This window comes from Ailuropoda melanoleuca, chromosome 8, assembly GCF_002007445.2.
Source record: "Ailuropoda melanoleuca isolate Jingjing chromosome 8, ASM200744v2, whole genome shotgun sequence".
Taxonomy (NCBI): Eukaryota; Metazoa; Chordata; class Mammalia; order Carnivora; family Ursidae; genus Ailuropoda; species Ailuropoda melanoleuca.
The window spans coordinates 72,045,181-72,065,368 of record NC_048225.1 but is presented as its reverse complement, the minus strand read 5'-3'; the positions used below and the strand labels follow the sequence as shown (position 1 = coordinate 72,065,368).

The 20,188-nt window shown below is 38.1% G+C and overlaps 1 protein-coding gene across 6 annotated transcripts in view; it reads right to left on the bottom strand.

Annotated features, from left to right (window-relative positions):
* POU2F1 (POU class 2 homeobox 1) overlaps positions 1–20,188 on the bottom strand; it is a 175,274-nt gene that overhangs the window by 82,961 nt on the left and 72,125 nt on the right. Inside the window, exon 2 of one of the 6 annotated variants that reach the window (XM_034666674.1) lies at positions 15,173–15,181. The exons of 4 other annotated variants lie outside the window; for them this stretch is intronic. In XM_034666674.1, the coding sequence (XP_034522565.1) occupies positions 15,173–15,181 (9 nt within the window). Of the gene's footprint in view, positions 1–15,080; positions 15,182–20,188 lie in introns of those variants that run through there. One more of the 6 variants, XM_019808058.2, reaches the window with a different exon arrangement.

The following is a 20,188-nucleotide window of genomic DNA, read 5'->3' as shown; positions in this document are numbered from 1 at the left end:
TGTGAGGATAAATGGGCCTAAGCCTCTTAGACTCGCTCCTGGAGTGGGGCACGAGGCGGCTCTGCCAGGGGAGACACCACGACGCAGGATAAACAGGCTACATCTTTCAACAGCACCAATTTTATTCAATAATAATTCACAACACTTTGTAGTAAAACAATCAAGACTATATTATAGAACAGAATATAAAATTCAAATGAGTTTTTAATGCCTTGGACTATATACGTTCTACTTGGAGAGAAAATACTAGAAGCAATGACGACGGTGACTGGTATATAGTGGATGTCAATATACGTTTCTTTCCCTCCTCTTTTGCCTTCATAATATTAACATTTACTGCCTGTACTTATTATAGAAGATCTCTGCAACTCACCAACTACTTTTTATGCTGTATGCAGTGACATCTCTGAACTACCTTTCTGATACCAATTTGGTTTATCACAAATCAGCTAAGTATGACTTGTAGCTGCAGCCAGACCATCACTGCCAACGAAGAAGCGTTTGCTGGAAGGTACCCTTTCAGGGGCAGGACCTTGGCAGTGTTAATAACTACCCCCCTCAAGCCAAGAGAGTCCCACAGGGCCTCTGCATAAAAGGGGGCCAAGAGCTCACCAACGCACAAAGACTGCTATCCAGAGAGGGACCCCTGTCTCCTCTACTACAAAAGTCATTCATTATCTTCACTCCAGGAACAGGAAGAGGGGCAGGAGAAGGCAGTGCTGAGATGCGTCTGTCCAGTGACAGGAAGCCTCGCCCATGCAGTGGACTTCATTACCATGGGAAGGACAAGAAAACTCCCAGTTGCCACCCTTGATGTGGGTACTCTACACATTCTAAAAGGCAGGTTTAAATACAGAAGGTTGTCTGGGCCTTTACAGATGGACTGTGGGAGGCTGGCTACCATCTACCTCTCCCCTGTACTCCCCCAACTATGGCAAAGTTAGATCCAAAAGAAGGGAACAGACAGCTTTCCCCACAAAACTCAAGTGTGCACTGTATTTGGCCCTTTGTCTGAAATATCAGATTAAACTTAACCTAAAAAGAATACCCTTTTAAAAAAAAGAAAATAATTTCTGGAAAGTTTGGTAGGGTTGTCAGTCATTCACACTTCAGCATAAATTAATCCAATTCAACTGCTTCCCTTTAACACCTCATTGAGGTAATTAGTGTGGTAGTAATTGTTCCCATTGGAAAAAGGCCAGTAAATACTCTTATAAAATAAATGCGGTTTAGCTGACCTGTACTCGGGGGATAGGGGTGGGAGCACAGAGTTCACAGAAAGTAGAAAATAGGAAATAGTAGCATATGGAAGTATAAAAAGGAGCTGAGAGACAAAGTTAAAATTCACATATTTCAAAATTATGCTTAAAACTGAGTCTTTTTATAATTTTTCATTATTATTGGTATTATTATTATTTTAGTAATTTCTATACCCAATGTGGAGCTTGAACTCATGATCCTGAGATCAAGAGTTGCAACTCCCTCCAACTGAGCCAGCCAGGCACCCTTGAGACTTTTCTTTAAAAAGGGGAAGAATGCTCTTCCAGGATCCAGAATTCATGGCTAACACTATACAGAGTAATTTTTCACTCATGATCATATGGGCTAGTCTAGGTCTCATTAGAAAGGCAACTGAGGACAATAACAACTCAATTACAAACTATATTTCTAAAACACATCTTTTGTGTATGAGCGAACTGAGGTAGGCCTCTACTCTACGTACCTAAATCATCAAATTCCAGCCTGGTCACATTCCAGATGTGCAGCCATTTGTGCACGCTCTCCTGGACCGCCTGTACACCTAGTCCCGTGGACGGGAAGGTACGACTCAGCAACTGTTCCCCAGCACCGCCTGTCTGCCTCTCTGTATGATTTTTCGTCTCCTAGCTCCACTGCTTTCAACTCCTAGGCAATCTCAAGTGCACGCCAATATCCTTTTTAATCCTCACCTCTTTTCAAAATCTACCACTTTAGTCTCCTTACTAGCTTCTTTGCAGAATACAATGACATTGCTTCAGCAGATGCTCAGTAATAAAAATGCTTTATTATCTCAGGAATTATAAATGGTTAACTTACCAAAAAAACTCATCCCAAAACTCATCACCCACAGACAGCCTAAAATAATTTACTAATGCTCAAATATGAAAGAACATTCCAGGATCTGGAAATTTCTTAGATCCAGAATCAAGTGATGGGTATTAGCAATGCCACTGAATATCACAGAATATATGAATGATGCCCCCTAAGGTTGCAATATGGGATTTCAGCGCTTAAGAAGAAAAGATATAAGAAAACAGAATGCCCGCTATTTACAAAAAATCTTAGATGGGCAAACACCAAAACAGAATTTATCTTATCATTCTGGCTAGTAAACACTGCCAAATAACAAGAGCTCTGAAGGATTATTTTATTTCCTAAAAACTAATCGAGGCCTAGAGAACGACTCTTAGGTCACACTATTAAGTGGCAGAGAAGGCAGGGGGAAAAAAACAAGGAGGAATGAGAGGAACACAAGTAAAATAAAATATGCTGAAACTCTTACCCATGACATGGAGATTTGTAACTGGTTGGTCAATTAAAAAGGTCAACTTAAAATAAATATCATAAAACCATTATGTACATAACTTAAACATTTCATGTTAACAGAAATATGTATTTCATATTACATAAATAAGTATTTATTTACCAATCTTTTGATGGTGGACCAAAACCTTTGCTTTAAAATTTGAATCCACTAACTTGAGTTTCCTCTTCTTTTTTTGGGTAAATCATAGCCTTAATACTTACTCTAATATTTCCAGTTTCAATTTCTTAAGCTTTGTTTTTCAAGCTTTTCACATTTTACATCTGTATTAAGAATTTTAAAAACTCAAGAAGGATTTCACGAAATAATGCTCCTTCCTAGATGTAATGCAATCTGATATATTCTTTTTTTAATCGCTGCTTTCAACCTACTAAATTGACTTCATGACCCACAGACTGAAAAAACTGCTTTAAAAGTAAGAAGAGAACTCAGGGCGCCTGGGTGGCTCCGTCAGTGAAGCGGCCGACTGTTGGTTTCGGCTCAGGTCGGGGTCTCCGGGTGCTGGGCCTGAGCCCTGCGTTGCTCTCCTCGCTCAGTGAGAGTCTGCTTGAGGATTCTCTCCCTCCCTCTCCCTCTGCTCCTCCACCCTCCTGTGTACATACTTTCTCTCTCTCTAAAACAAATAAATCTTTAAAAGAAAAGGGTAAGAACTTAAAAAACACATCAAGCACGCTGAGTAGAGAATCTTTCCCTTTCTTTCTTTTCTTTTCTTTTTTTAAAGATTTTATTTATTTATTCGACATAGATAGAGACAGCCAGCGAGAGAGGGAACACAAGCAGGGGTAGAGGGAGAGGAAGAAGCAGTCATAGCAGGGGAGGCCTGACGTGGGGCTCGATCCCATAACGCCGGGATCACGCCCTGAGCCGAAGGCAGACGCTTAACCGCTGTGCTACCCAGGCGCCCCTCCTTTCTTTCTTTTTTAAAGAATACTGTATCCCTAATATTTTACAGCTCTTTTTTCACATCTAATTCAGCAGTATTTTTAGTAATTACCCTTTATCTACTCTTTTCAAAACATTCAACTTAAGTTTTCACAGAAACGTCATCTCCTCCTGTTCTTTTCCTTAGTTTATATAATAACGATTTAAATCGTTAACTAAAATAAGAAGCGCAACCTGACGGAACAGGCTTGGGAGCGCAAACAAGGACCGATCCTGTTGGCCATCCCAGTCTACTGGTAGCCGCACACACGCACAGACAGACGGAAGAGGGCACTCAGCGCGCTGCAGGGCACCAGACGGTGGGTTTTAAGCAGGAACCCTGGAGGCAGCAGCTTAGGTCAGCAGTCCTGTAAGTGCTGGTCGGTTAAGGAAGCTACCGCACTAGAGAGCCGGTATGAAGTGAAGTGCCTGGGGCTTCTGCTCTTTTCTTTAACCTCTGCCAACATACGTTACTACAGCCGTGTAGAGCTCATCTGGAACTCAGTCTAACTTTGGCATCCTTTAGTAAACGTATCATTATAGAATTCAACCCTGAATTTCTTAATTGTAAAGTTTAATTTTCGCATAGCTCTACTACAGTTTGACCATTGTGCTACATGGACCTGTCTTGCCTATCTTATCATCCTGTTTCTTTACTTCTGTAACTGTCTTTTCTTTGTTCTAGCTTAAAGAGTTTTGCAAAGTCACTGATTTCATGCGTGAGCACATTCGACAAATATCCACTAGGTGCTGCCGGGCAGTGGGACAGGAACTGGGGACACACCGCTGAGCCACAGAATGCTTACGACTGAACAGAAAGCAATATTAAACAATCACCCAAAACACAACCATCCAGTATGAAAATTCCATGGAGTAAAAGAATAGTGGCTACGCAGCTTGAACACAAGCCTCTAACTTGGCTTGACATCTTTGGCTAATATTAGAGTTCTCCTACTTTAACAACCGCAGTGTGACTATTTCTCTGATTCCATTTCTTAAATCCATGAAACACAGGGTTTTATTTGAAACCACATGCTGCTTTCATGATTCCCATCCATCCCTTTGAACTATTACGTTTCATCTATGATACTGGTGATTTGTGTCCTCTGTCTCTCTTACTCTCAGGTTTCATAAATTTGTGTGAAAATACAAGCGTAACAAGTATCCCAGAGTCTAAGTGAGATATAAAATTTAAAGACACATTCCACCACTCAACTAATTAAAATGTTCTTCTCACTAACCGGACGTTACTAATATGTTTTAATAATATTAGCAGTGTATTAGCAGTCATTCCATAAACATTTACTGACTGTCAACCTGTCTACAGTATCTTTCCTCCCTGTATCAACTCATGAAAAGTCTACCTATCTATCCCATAAAGACAGGTTCAAAAGTTATGACCTCAGATCTTCCTTTATTCCCCTTGTCAGGTAACTATCTGTTTCTTTGAAATCCTATAGCAAAGACATTCTCTCTCTCTTTTGTTTGAAACAGTTAGAAACTGGGGCGCCTGGGTGGCTCAGTCATTACGCGTCCGCCTTTGGCTCAGGGTGTGATCCAGAGTCCTGGGATCGAGCTCCAGCATCAGGCTCCCAGTGGGAGCCTGCTTCTTCCTCTCCCACTCCCCCTGCTTGTGTTCCCTCTCTTGCTGGCTCTGTCAAATAAATAAAAATAAAATCTTAAAAAAAAAAAGAAATAGTTAGAAATTCATAAGAATTTGTAAAGGCTTCACCCAGTTTCCCCACTGGTTACATCTGACAATATACTATCAAATCCAGGCAAATGACACTGGTACAAAGGGTATGTATAGTTCTATGTCATTTTACTGTCACACATGTAGGCAGATCACATAACCACCACTGCAATCATAATCCACAACTATTTCATCACAAAGAATTCCCTCCTGCTACCCCACTGTAGGCGTATCCATTCCTCCCCTTCTGGCTATTCTGAATCCTTGAAAACAATTAATCTATCATCCATCTTTATGATTTTGTCATTTTGAGAATATTATACAAATGGAATCATGTAGCATACGACCATTTCAGGTTGGCATATTTTATTCAACATAATACCCTTAAGATCTAATCAAGTTGTCCTGTGTATCAACAGTTCATTCCTTTTTACTGCTGAACAGAATATTCCATAGCATAGATGTACCATAATTTAACTGTTCACCTACTAAAAGACTTTTGGTTGTCTCCAGTTTGGAGTTATTACCAAAAAAGGTGCTACAAACACTCATATTTGGGATGTACACTGGATCACAAGCTCCACACTGGGAGAAAATACTTGTGAAGGACATGTCTGGTAAATGACTCTCACCTTTAATATGAAAAGCATATTCCTGTATATATTTTTATGTGGAGAAATTTTTGTTTCTCTGGGATAAATGCACAGAAGTGGTATTGCTGGGTCACATGATAAGTGTATATTTAGTTTTTAAAGAAATTTCCAAATATTTTCCAGAATGGGTATACCATATTAGATTACCACAATGTATGAGAGATCTGGTTTCTCCAAATCTACACCAGCATTTGATATTATTGTTACTTTTCACTGTAGCTGTTCTAGTAGGTGTGTAGTGACATCTCACAATGGTCTCGATCTGCATTTCCCCAATGGCTAGTAATATAGAACATATTTTCATATGCTTAATTTACCATTCACATATCCTCTTCAGTAACATGTCTATTCCATTTTTGTTTCGGATTTTTCTAAAAATCCCCAAATCCCCCTTTTCTAGTGGACTGTTTAGATTTTTAGGATTGAGTTTCACTGTGTGTGTTGGGGGGGGGGTTGAGTACACCCGACACATGTTACATCAGTTTCAGGTATATAACACAGTGATTGAACAAATTTATGTTATGCTGTGCTCACCACAAGTGTAGCTATCATCTGTTACCATCCAACACTATTATACCATTAATCGATTATATTCCCTATGCTGTGTCTTTTATTCCTGTGATATGTTCATTCCATAACAGGAAGCCTGTATCTCTCACTCCCCTTCACCCATTTTGCCCATCCCCCTACTCCACCGCTCTTCTGGCAACCATCAGTTTTTCCCTCTATTTATAGGTCTGATTCTGCTTTTCGTGTGTTTATTCATTTGTTTCTTAGATTCCACATGTAAGTGAAATCATATGGTATCTGTCTTTCTCTGTCTGACTTATTTCATTTGGCCTAATACCTTCCAGGTCTGTCCATGTTTTCACAAGTGGCAAGATCTCATCCTTTTCTTATGGCTGAGTAATATTTCACTGTGTGCATATATACCACATCTTCTTTATCCATTATCGATAGACATTTGGGCTGCTTCCACATCTTGGTTATTATAAATAATGGCTGCAATAAACACAGGGATTCATGTATCTTTTTGAATTAGTGCTTTTGTTTTCTTTGGGTAAATACACAGTAATGGAATTACTAGATCATATGGTAATTATATTTTAATTTTTGAAGAATCTCCGCGCTGATTTCTGCAGTGGCTGCACCAATTTACACTCTCACCAGGAGTGTATGAAGATTCCTTTTTATCCATAGGGCTGAGTTTTGAGAGCTGTCTATATATTGTAGTTAACAGCCCTTTATCAGACATGTGCTTTGCAAATACATTCTCTCACTGTGGAGACTGCCTTTTCATCTTCTTAATGCATACAGCAAAATATTTTAATTTTGATAAAGTCTAATTTATCAGTTTTTTCTTTTGTAGACTGTGTTTCTGGTGTCATGTGTTTTGGGTTTTTTTTATTTTTTATTTTTACGTCATCTCTACTCCCAACATGCGGTCTGAACTTACAACCCCAAGATCAAGAGTCGCGTGCTCTACTGGCTGAAGCAGCCAGTTGCCCCTCTGGTGTCCTGTTTAAGAACTATTCACCAAGTCCTATGTCCTAAAGGTTTTCTTCTATGTTTTTTCCTAGTGTGAAGATTAAAGGTGATTTTTTTGGTGTTTTTTTTTTTTTAATCATTTGTCAAAAAGATTTTCCTTCCTCTGTTTGCTCCAACTGTTTTTGTACCTCAGTCACAAATTAGTGGGTTATACCTGTATAGACCTGTTTTTGGGTTTTGTATTCTGTTCCAATGATTCATGTGTCAATTTCTCCTCCAATATCCTTAGGCTTGATTCCTGCAACTACATAATAAGTCTTGAAATTAGAGAAACTGATTTTTTCCTACTTTCTTCTTTTTCAAAATTTTGCTAGCTAATTCTAATTCCTTTGCATTCCCATATTAATTTTAGAATAATCTTGTCTATTAAAAATCATAGGGGGATTCTGATAGGAATTGCATTAAACCTGTATATCAATTTGGGGAGAAGTGATCTTTCCTATGTTGAGTCTTCTAACACAAATGGAGAGTCTCTGTATATTCCTTGATTTCTCCCACCAGCATTTTGTAGTCTTTGGTACACAAGACCTAAATATGTTCTGTTGATTAAAAACTACATATTTCATTTCTTTAGCCATTCTTTTAGGGTAGGTCAACTGGAGACGAATGCTTTTTTTCCCTTCATCTAAGAATGTCTTGATTTCCCCTTCATTCCTGAAGGATATTTTTGATGAACACAGAAGTTGGTGTTTTTAGCTCTTTCTCAATACTTGAAAATTGTTATGCCACTGCCTCTTGGCCTCCATGGTTTCTGAGAAATCCACTATCACTGGAATTGTTTTTCTCCATAGGGAAAGGTGTCGTTTCTCTCTGTTCTCAGGATTTTTCCTTTGTCTTTAGTTTACCAACATTTTATTATTACTTCTTTGGGTTTATATTGTTTGGAACTTGTTCAGATTCTGGAATCTGTAGGTTTGTGTTGTTTTTTTTTTTTAAAGATTTTATTTATTTATTTGACAGAGAGAGAGAGATGGCGAGAGAGGGAACACAAGCAGGGGGAGTGGGAGAGGAAGAAGCAGGCTCCCAGGAGAGCAGGGAGCCCGATGTGCGGCTCGATCCCAGAACCTGGGATCACACCCTGAGCCAAAGGCAGACGCTTAATGACTAAGCTACCCAGGCGCCCCGGTTTATGTCTTCTGTAAAGTGTAGGAAGTTTTCAGCCAGTCTTTCTGCAAGGACTTTTCACCAAGCCCCCTTCTCCTCTCCTCCTCTGTGGTCTTTCCGTCATAGTCCCACAGGTCCCTGTGGCTCTGTTCACTTATTATTCTATTTTCTCCTTCTTTGTTCAGATTGGGTAATTTCTACTGTTCTATGTTCCAGTTCACTCTGTCCCTTCTATTCTGCTGTGAGCCCCTCCAGTGAGTTTTTATTTCAGTCACTGTAGTTTTCAGTTCTAAAATTTCCATTTACTTCTTTATATTTTCCTTATCTTTATGGAGGCTTTTTGTTTCTAGGCTGAGACTTTATATTTTATTTTTCCTTTCCTTCCTTTTACTGATTTGGTGAAGAAATTAATAGTGGAGTGCCTCAGGAATTAAGGAAATATGTGGAAAAGACACAGAAGCAAGTTTGAAAGGCCTCCCAATTGAACAAATTTTGCACATTAACAAAATAAATAAAAATAATAAACTGTAACCATTACTGGGGCGCCTGGGTGGCTCAGTTGGTTAAGTGTCTGACTTCGGCTCAGGTCCTGGGATCAGCCCCATGTCACACTCCTCACTGAGCAGGGAGTCTGCTTCTCTTTCTGTTCCTCCCCTAACTTGTACTCACAGGCTCTCTCTCACACACACACACACATGCACTCTCTCTCAAGTGAATAAATTAAAATCTTAAAAAAAATTGTAACCATTACTCATAGGAATTCATGTTGATATAAATAAAACAGGGAGAAGAGAAAGTTTTTCCTTATAGAATACCAAATAATAGGGGCGCCTGAGTGGCGCAGTCGTTAAGCATCTGCCTTCGGCTCAGGGCGTGATCCCGGTGTTCTGGGATCGAGCCCCACATCAGGCTTCTCCGCTAGGAGCCTGCTTCTTCCTCTCCCACTCCCCCTGCTTGTGTTCCCTCTCTCGTTGGTTGTCTCTCTCTGTCAAATAAATAAATAAAATCTTAAAAAAAAAAAAGAATACCAAATAATAAATATAGAAAGAAGAGAAAATCAACATTTAGAGACCATCATCATCATCATAAGTTCAGTCAAAATGCTCTACCTAATGGGCAAAAATTTGATGATGAAAATGTACAGTTTCCCAACAAAATATTAAGCAATTACAAATGGAAGATGCAACTTTACAGAGGAGAAGGCTGGTAAGCATCACCTTCATCAAGTGATCGGTTAACATCACTAGTCAAGGGACAAATCAAAATTGTGCGCTACCAGAGAAGATGAAATGAGAACACAACATTCTGCTATGATTCCTGCCATAGATGTAACTTGGGCCAAATCATGGGGAACTATCAGATAAACACAAATTCAGGGACGCACGGGCGGCTCAGTCAGTTAAGTGTCTGCCTTTGGCTCAGGTCATGATCCCAGGATCCTGGGACTGAGTCCCAGATTGAGTCGGGCTCCTTGCTCAGCAGGCAGCCTGCTTCTCCCTCTGCCTGCTGCTCCCCCTGCTTGTGCTCTCTCTCTCTCTCTGACAAATAAATAAAATCTTAAAAAAAAACACCCACACATAAATTCAAAGACATTCCACAAAATATATTCTTCCAAAGTATCATAGCTTTGAAAATCAAGGAAAAACTAAGGAACTATGATTGAAGAATACTAAAGAGATAGGGTAAGGGTAATTACATGCTATGTAAGGTCCTGGATTAGATACTTGTACTATGAAGGGCATTTTTGGGACAACTTGCCAAATTTGAATCAGGTCTATGGATTAGCTGATAGTAAAGTGATCCTGCTAATTTCCTGCATTTTATATATGTACTGCGGCTGTGCAGCAGAATGTCCTTATTTACAGGCTTATTCACTAAAGTACTGGGAGTGTTTTAAAATCAAAATAAAACAATAGCAAAGAGAAAAAAGGAAAAAGGGGGCAGGGGAAGCTCAACAAACTACCAGTGTTTTATTACCAGTCTAGTGGAGCCCTGCCCTCCCCTTCCCTCAGAACTCTCTGACTGCAGGGCGCATATTAACATTGACAACACCACAATTCCTACAGAAACACTAAATGCACAGATTATCTACGGTCAGCATGCACTTGAAACGATTTAAACAGTATTCAGATGGACACCTTGAGATATGGAGGAGTCCACACTTTAAGGCTCTATGCTGCATGAATAAAAGTTCAGGTTTAAACTCACATGTGACCACTGAGAACTGAACGACATTTCCACAGTTGGTAACATATCACATACCAAAAAAAGACCTTGAAACCCATCACAACCCAAAATTCGATTAAATGCTTTATTTATTTATTTTTTAAAGATTTTATTTACTTGAGAGAAAGAGAGAGAGGAAAAATAGAGAGCACAAGGAGGGCACAGGGAGAGGGAGAGAAGGAGACTCCCCACTGAGCAGGGAGCCCTATGTGGGGCTCCATCCCAGGACCCTGCAATCACGAACTGAGCTGAAGGCAGATGCCTAACTGACTGAGCCACCCAGGCACCCCTCTATTAAATATTTTAGAAAGTCAGTTTTAAATAAAATCTACCCAGACAAAAGGCAGTATCAGTAAATAAATTTTGAATGTGATTATATATATATATTTTTTTTTTTTTACATTCCTTTAAAACTTACCATTTTACTGGGACTATAATGCGATATATCTAACTTTCCTACTTAAGAGATGTTTAGCAAAAGACTTATTATCTGTTACGGGTTGAATTGCGTCCCCAAAAGATGAGTGTGACCTTACTTGGAAATTGGGTCTTTGCAAATGATCAAGTGAAAATGAGGTCAACAGGGTGGGGCCCAATTCAATACTACTAATGTCCATGGGGAAAATTTGGACACAGAGACAGATACATAACAGACAGAAGACAAGAAGAAAGACGTGAAACAGATTCTCCTTCACAGCCTTCAGAAGGAACCAACCCTGCTAATACCTTAATCTTGATTTTCTAGCCTCCAGAACCATGAGGTAAGAAATGTCTGTTGTTTAAGCCACCAGGTTTGGGCTACTTTGCTACGGCAACCCTAGGAAACTTAACACAACACCTGAACCTTAATTTCCTCATTTGAAAAATGAAGATTATGCTATCACCCACGTTCTTCTTAAAATTAAAATGAGAATATAAATTATTTTGAAAATAACCAAGAATTATAAAAATGACCATGGTATTATTATGCTCTTGATAATTTAATAAATTAACAGTCAAGATTTTTCTCCTGTTGTAATAAAAAAATTGATACCCTTGAACATTTCTATGGTTTTTTTCCCCCATTTTTTTTTCATTTCTATGTTTTTTAACTGACTTTTAATCCACAGGCCCCAAAATCACCTTTGCTGTACATGGTAAGAAGAGAATCTTAATAATGTTACAATTATCTGAACATGGCTGATTTCTGCTTTTTTCTCATGTTTTAATCCTTAAATAATATTTAAGAAGTATAATTTTTCTCTCTTGAAATCTTTTTCGAAAAAACACTTTACTGAGTTACAACTGACATACAAAAAGCTGTACATATTAAATGTGTATAACTTGGTAAGTTTTGAGATAAGTATACACCTCTGAGCCATAACCTTGTCCATCACCTCCAAAACTTTCCTGCCCTCCTTTTTCTTCATCAAAAACTTTTGTGTGTGTGGCAAGAGCACTTAACCTAAGATCTAGCCTCTAAGCAAATTTTTAAGTATTACAGTACAGTATGGTTAACTATAGTTTTCTGAAAATTTAAAACTTGACCCCCACTCCACCAAAACCAACAAACAAACAAAACCCCCCAGAAAACTGATGCCCTTCCGGTCACATAAGCACTAAAACAGCAATCCCAGGTAGCTGTGATTCAGAGCACTGGAAACAACCAAGAATATTCGGTGCTGCCAAAAGCAGACGATGAAAGAATATGGTGGATCAACAAGCTGATCATCCAAACAAAAGCAAGGCCTGACTTTGTACGCGGTACTTCTCTTAGCTCTACTTCCTGTACTTCTACTAAAATGTGCCTAGCAGATGCCCAACAGAGTCGGAATTCAATACACATTAGCTGCCCCAGCCCTCCTCACCTCCTTCCTTTCTACTCAGATGATGAGTAGCTGTAAGTAATATAAAGGTAGGTAAGCGACTTTGTAATCTTCTCGAAATGTCATAATATCAATGTTTCATACCATCTTTGCAAGCTCCAGTTAGAATTTAACTAAAAAAATAATAAAATCTGTCAATGTATCTCACCTTTATTATAGAGTCCTAACATATTGACTGCCCATAGTAGAAAGATACCAGGCAATCTAAGGTACATCTCTCATTTTGAATGGTAGATTAAAATGCACATAAATTATATTTATTTGCTGTAAGTTCTCCACACTACCAGAAATAAAACAGCTACCTGACATGAGCTACTAATAAAATGTATTTTTAGTATCTCTTTGCCTACATTCTATGCATTCCCACCCTCTTTTGGCCAGGCAGGTGAGGCTGGTAAATCAGTGGAAGATTAGTGGGGAAAGGTGAGTCTCAGGGGTAAGTCAGGTTTTAAGGCAAAGATACACCTGGTCTGGGCAAATTCAAGTACCCTGGGTACTTTACTAAAGAAGAAGGAATTTTTCTTATACTTTCATCATTACAGTTTCATTTAAGTTATTTATCCCCAAGCCAGTCAGACACTTGAAATGTATTAATTTTTGAATGATACTCCTTGCTGTAACATTGATTTCTTTTACTAAGATTTTTTTTTTTAAAGACTTTATTTATTTAGTTGACAGAGATAGAGACAGCCAGTGAGAGAGGGAACACAAGCAGGGGGAGTGGGAGAGGAAGAAGCAGGCTCATAGCAGAGGAGCCTGATGGGGGGCTCGATCCCATAATGCTGGGATCACGCCCTAAGCCGAAGGCAGACGCTTAAGGACTGCGCCACCCAGGCGCCCCTTTCATTAAGATTTCTTAACTAAGTTTGAAAGGTCTGTGATAAAAATACTTTAGAAAAATAACCATTGCTTACTGATCAACTATAATAAGTAAAAACATGGAGACAAATGTTCAGTCACATGAAATATTATCTTTCGACTTGCTCAAGTTAGTTTAGTTTAAGCATATGTTTAGAATATACAAATATTTTATAAACACCTTTTTTTTAGAGGAGGTATAAGACCTATAAATTTAAATCACATTATAAAAAGAGCTAATATGATTCCTACAGTTAAAATCATCACAGAGGAAGACACGGTTTCTCTGCATTATCTCAGTATGTCCCTAAAATATTTGGATTTTTGGATGGGTGAGTTATGAGAGGAAATCATTCCACAATCAGTATCAGTTAACATGTGAGAGGTTGGATTTATGGTTAAGCTCTAATTCCAAAAATCAACAGGCTTCACAGCTTAGTAATGCGCTCTGAAGTCAGAGAGAACTGGGTTTTAAAGTCCACTTCTAGGGGCGCCTGGGTGGCTAAGCATCTGCCTTCAGCTCAGGGCGTGATCCCAGAGTCCTGGGATCGAGCCCCACATCAGGCTCCTCTGCTATGAGCCTGCTTCTTCCTCTCCCACTCCCCCTGCTTGTGTTCCCTCTCTTGCTGGCTGTCTCTCTCTCTGTCAAATAAATTAACAAAATCTTTAAAAATAAAAAAATAAAAAAAAATAAAGTCCACTTCTAACATCCTAAGCTATAGCACTCACTTTGAAAGCCTCCGTTTCTTGTTCTGCAAAACAGGTCCAAAATATCCCCAAGGGTTCACCTCAGGCTTTAATAAAGTGTATCTAAAAGCTTTAATGGTATCTAGTAGCTAATTAATGGCTGTTACTACTGTTGTTAATAGATAAAATATTTTATGTAGCATATATAAATCCATTTTGTCTTCTCTGTTCCTACATTAACATTTTAAGTTATACAAAAGACCCATACGAAATGTCATTATGGTTTATTTACTCTCTTAGGCATGTTAATTCTTATTTAAGGAACTTAATTTTTAAAAGGCACTAGAGTAGGAATCCAAACATGTACCCTCTGATCAAAATTCTGACCTCAGCTCTACACTGGCTAGCTGAACTCTTAAGCAAGTGACTTGATCTCTCTAATCTTCACTTAGGTCATCTGTAAAATGGTAAAATGTAGGTTGAATATTCTGATAACTACATTAATTCTGTAAAACTATTATTTACAAAGTACTATTAAACTACCACATAGGGATTATTGCTAATGTTATATTATCCAAGTAAAGAGAATACTTAATAATTATGTACCCTATTTGCATTAGCTTCACAACTTTTTCCAAAAACAAAGAAACGAAAAAACCAAACCAAAACAACAACAACAAAAAAACCCCACCCAACAGAACCTAATCTAAGTACTAGGGCCAATCCTAAACCATTTTCTGTTGCTGGCTAGGGCACAGGCATTCTAAGCATCACTCTACCATATCAATAAATATCAAACAAATTTCAGAGTTAATATCATATATATGTATATGATAAGTCACTTTTATAGTCATTCCACAAAATTAAAGGCAATCATCATAAACACCTGGATTTATCAGAGGCTACTAAATTAATAGCTTTTAGGAGCAGAAAATATTTACCAGGTATAGAAAGACTGCATTCTTTCTTTGAATTGATTCATTGAAAATTGAGAGTAGTTTGGTAATTAAAAAGGCAGGAAAGCTCTTCTTACTTTTCCAGTCTATGAATACAAAAAGAGAAAAAGGCAAGACTGAGTAAGCTGTATAAAATAACCTAACACTTTAAGGGGGAACAATTATACACAGTGGGGAACACTGGACTACCCATCAAGGTGTTTAGCTGCCTAAACATAAAGTGATTAGAGGCAGGCACCACTCTTGTGCTTGCTTCCTCACCTACAAAATAGGGGTGCTAGCACCTGCCCTTCCTTCAGAACACGGAGGTAAATTAGAAAATTCCTGGAACACGTATTACAAGCTGCTACTCTTTCATAAAGCTGAACAAAACAGCCTACTTATTTTTTTTCTTTAAAGAGTATATGTCACTAATAAAAAAAAAATCCCCAAATCCAGTATGTTACCTCCTTCCAAATTTACAAGTACCTACTTCAACTGGCTTTATATACACACACATCCATATCCTATAGATACATATACATATGTATACATATATACACATACAAATGTTCATAGGTGACGGATCAATATATATTACTATCACTGTAAAAGATTCTGAAAAAAGGTACAGGATTACATTTTGTCTCTAGAAAACAAGAAATACACACAAGTATGGAAATTCACCATCACTCGTTGACCACCACATTCTTTGCCAGAAAGTCTTAGCATCCTGACCAACAGAAAGTTCAAGCAGCCTTAATGAAGGAAGGAGCTGGTACATGCACTCTTATTTGCCATACACCTGTACTGTATAGCTATGTTTGAATTAGCTCAACGAATTAGTACAACTAGTATAAATTTGTATAACTGAGTAGTGTAACTTATCAATGAAAAGCATGTAAGTTTTACATAGCTGTGCTCTGTAACTCTGTGCTCATGTAACTAGTCCATATAGTTTTTTTTTATATACACTCAGTGATGGTCCTAACCATTTATGAAACTCCGAAACAAGGCTTAATTAAGTTCAATGGTGCAAACAAAATCAAATACTGTAAATAGTTCAAACTGCCTTCTTTTAAAGAAAGTTATTTTTGTGAGAGAAGGGGCTCACAGTAGCTCATAACACTTGAAAGTAGAGATCAACACAAAATTCTGCCATAATTCTGCAACAGTGGTCAAAAACTAAGACATTTTATTATATTATACAACTGGAAAGAAGCTAAATTCTTTCTTTCTTGAAAAAGAGTCTGACATACATGTACTTTCAATTCTTTAAGAAAATTTTAAAATCATAAAGTTAGGATATTTAATTAAGGATATAAATTAGGATATTTAAAAGGATAGTCCTAAAACAAAAACAAAACACAATGAGACAAATAAATACACAAATATAAACTTTCGCATACCCACCAAAGCCCTCCAGAAACATGAACTATAATGAATAAGGAAAACCCACCCAACTCTTCCTCTTTAGACCAATATGATGGTTACAAACGACAAGCTCTTTCTGGCTGTCCATTGACACATCTACAGACCTTTTATTCTTTTGAAATTTCCCCAACTTAAATTGGATGCAAATAAGCCAGGTGTGGTCCTTACAATAGTAATCCTACTAGCCCCTATTGAGTTTCCATAGAAACATGCACAGCTGGCAATAGCAAAGGGGTTGTAGTGGCCTCAGACTGGTTTAAAGTTTCAATACTCACTGAGTGAAATAACAATTACGGTATCTTAGTAAAGAACAAATAGAAAAAAAAAATCCTATCTTTGGGATCATCAAGCAAAATAATGCAAATTATTTTCATCTAGGCCAAAAGTGGCTTTCAGCCCAGCAGCAATAATCAATGGGTCTGTGAAAAGTTAAGAGATGCCAATTACCAAAAGGTAACTACTCTTTTACTAAAGAAATATAATTTAAGAGAATATTCTCTGTGGGTCACTTAATGTAATAGCCAACAACCAGAGAGAGAAAAACAATACAAAGTCTAATCTAAACAGTAGTAAATACCATGTATCCTTTCCTTAAATAAATTCACTACGACTGTTCTTTGCTTTTATTAAACGTAAATGATTTCACAACAGTGATTCTCCTAGGGCAGTACCTGGATCAGCATCATCAGGACCATCTGGGAAATTATTAGAAATGTAAATTCTCAGGCCCCACCCCAGACCTACTGAATCAGAAACTTTGGGGGTTGGAGGCCCAGCAACTGCTTTTTGATTCACAAACCCTCCAGAAGATTCTGATGCATGATAGCTCAAGAACCAATGATTTACAGCGTCAAACCTCAGAGAAGACTGATACATGAAATTGAAAATGCAATGCTTTATCTCACTCCTTGGAATGAAGTGAGGCATAGTAATCAAATGTAAAGGAGAACTCACTGGCTCCTGAATTGAGTCAGTTGGCTAGTAACTCGCTGCCTAAAAAATATGCAGACATTAGCAGTGGTTCATCATGTCTATCCTTCCTACATCATTGTCTATCCTTCCTACACAAGTCAAGCACAAGAAAAAAAAAGTGTAGTGTCTGTTCATGATCACTCAAGGAGAGGAGGGTCCTGGCATGTCAGATACTCCATCCACTACCATTCATAGCCCATTACCAATCACAACCCGTTTCTAATCAATGAGGTCTTCAGCCACACGGTAGCAAATCTTACCATTTGTTCCTTTATAATAAAAGAATAATAATTTTTCCAAGATACCTAACGTGTTACGTAGGGATAAGTCTCAAGTTTCTACTTGTAAGAACTTAAAAAAAGCACATAAGAATGCAGTTCCTTAGCCTCTAACTCATTAGATACTTCATGTACTACGAAATACACATTTCATTTTTCCTTTAGCTTCAGTACACCATTTATAATTCCCTCCCTATTTAAGATAATGGGCAGCACTTCAAAGAAACACCATGCTAGTGACGTTAAAGTAATCAGAGATGAACAGAGAGAATATAATAGAGAAAAACCACTGGGTAAATCAAATATGAAATACGCTGGTAGAACTGATGGAATAAGGCCAAAGGAACAGCTTTCTGTAGCTCATAATTAAAAATAAACACAAAATAAACTTAAGTAGAAGACTGATTCACAGGGTCCTCATTCTCTATTCATAGGGTCTGTCCTCAGTCCATACTCATTATACCGGTGACTGCCAAAATACTGTCTTTGTGCTACTTAATAGTGGGCCAGAACTGATCCCAAAAGGCTAATTATTGATTTTTTAAAAATTTTTATTGTTGAAGTTAGTTGATATACAATGCTATGTTTCAGTGTACAACACAGCGACTGACAATCCTATACATTACACAATGCTCACCATGACAAGTGTGGTTACCATCCACATAACATACAATGTTATTATGATATTATTGACTATATTCCCCGACCTGTACTTTTGATCCCCATGATTTATTTATTTCATAACTGAAGTTTTGTACCTCTTAATCCCTTTCACCTGTTTTGTCCATCTCCACATCTCCCTCCCCTCGAGCAACCACCAATTTGTTCTGTGTATTTATCAATTTGTTTCTGTTTTCTGTTTGTTCCTTTGTTTAGTTTTTAAGATTTCACAATAAGTGAGGGGCGTGTGGGTGGCTCAGTCGTTAAGCGTCTGCCTTTGGCTCAGGGCATGATCCCAGGGTCCTGGGATCGAACCCCGCATCGGGCTCCCTGCTCTGCTAGGAGCCTGCTTCTTTCTCTCCCACTCCCACTGCTGGTGTTCCCTTTCTCACTGGCTGTCTCTCTCTCTGTCAAATAAATAAATAAAATCTTAAAAAAAAAATTTTCACAGTAAGTGAAATCATACGGTATTTGTCTTTCTCTGACTTATTTCACTCAGCATAATACCATCCACATTGTCACAAAGGGCAAGAATTCTTTTAATGGCTGAATAATATTCTTGTGTGTGTGTAATCATATCTTCTCTATCCATTCATTATGGACAGATAAAGATGCGACACTTGGGTTACACGTTAATCCTGGCCATAGTAAATAATGCTGCAACAACCAAAGGGGTGCATATATCTTTTCTAATTAGTGTTTTCAGTTTCTCTGGGTAAATACCTAGTTGTGGAATTATTGAATCATAAAGTATTTCTATTTTTAATTTTTTGAGGAACCTCTATACCGTTTTTCACAGTGGTTGCTAATTTCATTCATTTTGAGGTTTCACTTTGGACTACACAAACAGTACATGTTGGTTGCCATTCCAAATCGCCCCATTTGGATAAAGGCAATGCTGTTTGGCAAACGACACCCACTCAAGGGAAAGATCTGAATGATCAATCCCACCGCCCTAGCTGCTGACTTGTTTAGGAACAGACCGTAACCCAGAGCATTACTCCATTCTAGCCAATGAAATCAAGGACAGAGCTCCTGGACCTTTCTGGGACAGTTATTCTCACTTTTAATAGAAAAAAAGTGGCTATGGGCGCCTGGGTGGTGCAGTCGGTAAGCATCTGCCTTTGGCTCAGGTCATGATCGTAGGATCGAGTCCCACATCAGGCTCCCTGCTCGATGGGCAGCCTGCTGCTCCCCCTACTTGTGCTCACTCTCTCTGTCAAATAAATAAATAAAATATTTAAAAGAGAAAGAAAGAAAGAGAAAGAAAGAAAGAAAGAAAGAAAGAAAGAAAGAAAGAAAGAAAAGAAAGAAAGAAAGAAAGAAAGAAAGAAAGAAAGAAAGAAAGAAAGAAAGAAAGAGAAAGAAAGAAAGAAAAAAAAGGAAAAAAGAAAATAAGCGGCTACAGAGAAAGACCTTCTACAACCCATTCACATTACACTGGTTATGACCACACCAAGCAACTGGTTCCACAGAACGCCATTAAAACAACATTTTACTACAATTTTGGCCCCTGAAGTAATGTTCATACTCCACAAAAATGATAGCAGGAATTTCTTAACCCCTAGATGAAAATCCTAACGCCATTAACCTAATGGCAGATGATTCTATAACCCTCTTTATCCAGTGCTCCCTCCAGACAGTAAAGCCAACATACGTTAGCATTGCCAATAACTTTGAAAGTGGAAAGTCAAGATAAACATTCCAAACAATGAGGAATGGTTAACAATTATTAGAAAAAAGATCAATAAATAGGGAACATCTTAGCTA